General features: G+C 42.7%; 1 protein-coding gene across 10 annotated transcripts in view; it reads right to left on the bottom strand.

Moving 5' to 3' along the window:
- The window catches only part of LOC109398973 (homeobox protein prospero), a 365,719-nt gene that overhangs the window by 15,570 nt on the left and 344,133 nt on the right, over positions 1-6,016 (bottom strand). For all 10 annotated transcript variants that reach the window (XR_009996504.1, XM_062846727.1, XM_029876692.2 and 7 more), the window contains one exon: positions 70-214. Coding sequence is in view for 9 of the 10 variants with exons in the window: in XM_062846727.1 (XP_062702711.1) it covers positions 70-214 (145 nt within the window). In the remaining variant the exon portion in view is untranslated. The remainder of the gene's footprint in view (positions 1-69; positions 215-6,016) is intronic.

Genomic DNA, 6,016 nt, shown 5'->3' with positions numbered 1-6,016 from the left:
TGCAGGAGGTGAGGTATCAGTATCAGGCCAATTGTCCCCAAACTTAAGAAAAACCAAGAAACCACTTACTTCGATATGATTATTCCTGTTGTAGTGCAGGTTGAGCACACGGTAGATCTCGCTGTCGTTGCTCACATGGATGTCGTCCACGTTCTTCATGCCTTCGCTCGCCGACTGCCGGGCGTACTTCTCCATTTGAATGTAGTAGAATTCCCTGTAGGGGTGGAGGAAGAATTGTCGAAACGTTAGAAACTCGGTCAGGTGTGTATCGTCGTTTCGGAGCAAGTCAGGTGCAACATTTGTCACAATTTTCACGTGACATAAGAGTTGACAAGAGCGTCACGGTCGCCATGTAGAGATAAGCAGGAGTGAAGACGAGGCGTCCATTGTCACGATTCATTTGTGGTGTCAACTCCTGGGACTGATCAGGGACATGTCGTGTAGCGTCGTCGTTTACAGCCAGTTTGTCACGATGTAGAGTAGAAAGATTCCGAAAAGATTGGTACAGTAGACGTTCGCTCGGTGCAAACGATTTAACTGCAATGCTTTTTAACTGCAAGTCCGCTAAGTGCAACAATTTTGCAGTTATCGCACCACTATCTGTAAAAAACAAAACGTCAACAGAGTTGCGATGTTTTTCGGATGCACTACAGCTACATTGCGATGTTTTTGGGTGCATTCTGGCTGCGTCTAACAGCAATTGGCAACTGTTTGACGGCTGTCAGCCGTTGCAGTTAGCGAATTTCATTCGGTAACTGAAACGTAAACATGTTGCACTTATCGGACGTCTACTGTAGTTTAATGATTGTTCAGTGGCTATGATGACACATCCGAAAGCGTCATGAGTGACGCTGTTCCGTATTAGTCTTGGGAATTACATACACATTGAGTGAAGTTTTCACTTGGCTTGACATGACGAAAGCTAATCTTTCTGCAAGGTGTTCATACATGGCAAAGTGTGAACTGAGCACTGTATGTTGATTCTACGACATTTCGCAGATCATTCATACAAAAGTTTACATACATTTATTCTTAGCGTTTTTTTGTCTTTGTTACGTCAAACAGCAAACATATTATATATTCTGAGATATTCAAACATACTCTATAGCCTGTATACAGGCTCTTTACACGATTTCCCAGTCTTTTATCTTTTCTGGTTATTAGGATCAATTAAATAACATTCTGGCCACACTGCCTTACACCACGGTTCGCGTAATAAGGCAATCCATGAGACAGATGCGATCAGCTGATTTTTTGTTTACCATGTATTTTTGACACCCGATGATCGGGGTGACAGTTGAACACAAAGGAATTTGTTAAGCACCAACGATACTTGACAAACTTTGTTAAGTTGTAATTACACTGACTGTGCTTACACTTTCAGGCTGTCACCCCCATGCATAGCTAAAAGTCGCCAAGTATTATGCTGCGTATATGCTGCGTCAATGTCAACTGTGGATTCACACTCCGCATGGAAAAAGTGTCAAAGACCAGAAAAATCAGTTGAAGTCAAATGAATAGGTCCTTTGTACAGGTCGTCCAGTCGGTGTCGTGAATGTTTACATTCCATTTTATGTTTTTTAACAAAAAAAAATAAAAAAAAAATAAAAATAAAAAAAAAAATAAAAAAAAAAAATAAAAAATAAAAAATAAAAAAAAAATTAAAAAAAATAAAAAAAAAAAAAATAAATAAAAAAAAAAAAAAAAAAAAACATGTAAACACAAGTACAGTTGACGTCCGATAACTGCCCCATGTTAACGTTTCATTTACCGATTGAAATTCGATAACTGTAACAACCGACAGTCGTCAAATAACTGTCAGTTGCTGCAGAATGGGCATTTAAAAAACATCGCACTGCAAAAATGCGTGCGAAAAACATCGCATCACTGTTGACATTAAATTTTGACGTATAGCGGTGTGATAACTACAAAATTGTTGCTCTTACTGGACTTGCAGTTCAAGCGTTTGTACCGAGCGAACGTTTACTGTAATGTAAATAAAAATACGAGCGTGTCTGTTTGAAAGTTGTACGACAAATGCTAATGAACTCCTGTGATCTAATGTACCTACTCTTCCAGGGATTAGGATTTGCTCGCAATTCTGTCCAAAGTTCCTTCCAAAATTGCTCGAGAAATCTGTCCAAAAATTCTATCCGGAATTGCTCTGTAAACGCATTCAGGTGCCTTTTTCTTGAATTTCTAAGCGAATTCCTTCCTGGATTTCTTTTAACCCAGGATTGATTCCAGAAGTTTACTTGGTATGCATGTCGCACTGCGACGGTCGCAGAGTGTATTTTGGACTTTTTCCAAGAATTCCTCTAGGGCTTTCTCTCAGAAGTTCTCACGAGATGTCTTCCGGAAATCCTCTCGAATTTTACGCAGGACCTTCTCGAGGGATTTCTTTCAGATTTCCGTAATTATTTTATAAAGGTCTTCCAAGATTACTCACAGATATCCTCCCAGACATTCACCATGAGTTTGCCAGAGGCTAGGCCGAAGTTGCTCGAAATATGCCATGGTTTCTTCAGGAATTTCTCCCAAATTATCGTAATTCTTATCAAAATTTCTAAAAGGAGATCTCTCTAGAAATCCTATTATTAATCACAAGATATTCCGGAGAAAATTTCAGTAGATATCCCAGATGTTTTCTTGAGATGTCCTAGAAATTATTTCAGGCTTCCTCCAAGGTTTTCTACAGGGGTTTCTCTTAGAAATTCTCTCGAATTTCTTTCGAACGTTATCCCAACTTTCCTGCAGGAATTTATTCGGGGGACTCCTCTTAGATTTTCGTAGTGGATGTATGAGATTTCTCACCGATATCCTCCCAAACTGCCCTTGGGATTTCTCACGAAGTACCTTGAAATCTGCCACGTTATCTCCAGAATTTACTCCCAGGTTTCTCACCACAATTCTCACGGGAAATCTCTCGACAAATTTTCTTCTTAGCGACAAGGCGTTGCGCAAATAGTTTCTAGAGGTATCCCAGGAGAAACTCCACCAAATTTTCGGCCAGAAGCCTCCGGGAGGACCTCCTACAGAAGACTCTTGCAGACATCCTGGGAGGAACTCTTGTGGGAGTCTCAGAAGGAACATTGAAGACAAAAATCCCGAGAGCATCTCTTGGAATAATCTCAAGAGGAACTCCTGTAATAATCCGTCGAGGAACTTCAGTAGAACTTCTGGGAAGCATCCAGGGATGAACAACTGCAGAAGCAACTCTGAGCAATCAGTTGTAGAAAATCCCGAGAAGAGATTCCGGAAGAAATCTCGGAAGGCGGTATGATAAAAATCGCGGCAGAACAGTGGAACAAATCACGGAAAACCATCGTGAGAAATCGTTGAGATAAACTCTGGGAGACCTCATGGGAAACCCTCAGTGTGAATTCCCAGAAGGAAAAATTGGAAAAAATCCTAGGGCTACTTGCTGGATGGATAAACTTTTGAAGGAACATGTCTCAGGTGGATTACTGCAATACTTTCATAAAAAAATCCCCCCCCCCCCCAAAGAAACTCCAGGAGAAATCCTGGGAAGATCTCTGCAAGAAATCACGAGTTGTTAAAAACACAGGAGGAACTCCGAGAGACACGTCGGAAAGACTGTTGCAGATACCCTGAGAGAAACTCTTGCTAGAAATCCAGGCGAAAGCATTTCAGGGCGGATATTCCAGGGCCGAAATTCCAGAGCTATCCGATGGATAAATCCCGAGAGAAGCTCTTATTGAAGTCCTAAGAAGAAACTCCGGAAGATAAATTCCGGGAGGAATCTCAGCAGAAATACTTTTGAAAATCCCGAAAAGAATTCCAAAAAATGTCAGGAGAATCTGTGGAAACAAACACCTGCAAGAATAACTTGGAGGGAGTTCCGAATAGAACTAACGGGAGACAGCCTGATAAAAATCCAGATGGAATCCGGACAGAACTAGAATTCCCAGGATGGATACTGTGAGAGAAATATCGGGAGGATCTCCGGAAGGAATCTCAAGAGAAACTTTTCTAAGTATCTCGAAAGAAACTCAAACCAGTTTCAGTAGAACCTCTAGGAGTATCTAGGGAGAAACAGCTGCAGGAATCTCCTGGAGAAATTCCATGAAGAATTCCTAGGACTTGCTCTGATAAAAATCTTAGCGAAGAAATCATGGTTTGCCTATTCGGGTATTTCACCCAGGAGGAAAAAGATGCAGAAATTCTAGAATTCACCTTGCTGGAAAAACTCTTGAAAAAATATTTGAACAAGTTTAGGGCTTCTACAAGACATTTATAAAAAAAATCTAGGAGCAACTCCAAGAGAAATTGTAGAAAATCTGCGTAAGAAATTACGGCTGAAACATCCCGGGAAAGCTTCCCGAATAAATTCCAATAGGACTTTGAAAGAAAAGCCAGGAAAACTTTTGCAGATAACACGCACACTACCACACAAATCGCCTATCATTTTCGTTTGCATCATTCAGCAACGTGTACACTTGCAAACGTCAAAGCAATCGAACACTAGCGCCTCTGGTGGCTTTTTTTATCGGTTTTCTATGCTTTCTTCCTTTGTTCTATCGGGTTTCTATTTTCATCGGAGGCCTCCCATGATTTCTCCCGGACTCAGGATCTCCTCCAGGAGATATCCCAGAGTTAGTCCCGTGGTTCCTGCCGATATTTCTCCATAGAGACTTGTCAGAGATTTTCCAGAAAAAAATATTGGAGCTCTTCCCGGAACTTTTACAGGTATTCCTCCTGAGATTCTTCCTAGATTTGTTCCAGGGATTTCTCTTTCAGAGTTTCCATGAGACTTCAACAAGCGTTCCTCTTGTGATTTGTACAGGAGCTAGCCCTGACATGTCTCTAAATGTTTGCTCATAGGATTTCTCGCGCAGGATTCTCAAACGTCAAATCGAAATTCATCATGGCCGACAGTGTCCCGCGCGGTCATACCAACAAGTGGCAGTGTGCCCATGAACAAGACACCGGGCAAAATTTTTTGGTGAATTTCCTCTAAGAGTTACGGCTGTTGGCTGTTTGTCTGTGGTTCAGGTGTTCGTAAAAGCGCTGCTTCCACCTTTTAAAAATCTTAAGTCCAGCCTTCGTCCTGTAATCTGTTTAATCTGAACATTTCACCTCGTGGCACCAAATTCTCACCGGAATACCTGCTACAATACTGGGGCTTGTTTCGGCCACGTCCAAGCTGTATTTGTGCACATATGCGGTAGGTATCAAACCCTGCGGTTTCATCTTCATCACTCTGTCTTCAGTCCCCGCGACAGTTGCCGCGAGCTGTAAAACTGTCAGTTAATGAAATATGTGACGTCAGGCCCAAGGATTGATCGCCAAATCGGACCAGAAGGCAACCGAACCGGAAGAGGAGCAGCTATTGCGGTATACGCTGCGTCGTCGGTGCCAACGGCCAATACCTCTCATCCATTTCCGCACCCCCCGGGAATTAGAATCTATACATGCGTTCTATATGCAACGTATGTACACACTCTAGAGTTTACCCGCGATGTGTGTTGTTTGCGTTGAAAATGGATGCACCGCGAACGGGGTAGGATTTTAGAGAGACTCCAGGCCGAAACCGACGCAAAAACAACGCCCCAAAACGCATTTGCCGAAAATCTAAAATGCAAAGCCCACCGCTCTGCTGTCGCTTTTTGGACGACACACGTTTCCCAACGTCCGTCAGTAGTTAACTTGCACATGCACTTTTTCCACGCAGTGCAGCGCAGATGAAGACTACAAAAAAAAAAAACAGAGAACCGCCATCATCGTCCCCGCGTCGCTTTGAAACACGAATGCAAACACGCGAAAATTTCCCATTCATCATGTGTGCCTTCGCGGAAAAATCGCAGAATGGCCAGTTTCTCATCCCACCACAGCGGTCCGGTCCCGGACTGCTGCTGCTGCTGCTGTAGCATGCAAATCCCCTTTGATGGGACATTTCGCTAGAAAAAGCTCTATCGATAGGCACGGCACACACACATACACGCGCGCCTGCATGCACAAACGTGGGATGAGATTGCCCCAACATCCGGATAGG

The sequence above is a fragment of the Aedes albopictus genome, chromosome 1 (assembly GCF_035046485.1).
Source record: "Aedes albopictus strain Foshan chromosome 1, AalbF5, whole genome shotgun sequence".
Taxonomy (NCBI): domain Eukaryota; kingdom Metazoa; phylum Arthropoda; class Insecta; order Diptera; family Culicidae; genus Aedes; species Aedes albopictus.
This window is presented reverse-complemented; position numbering and strand designations above follow the sequence as displayed.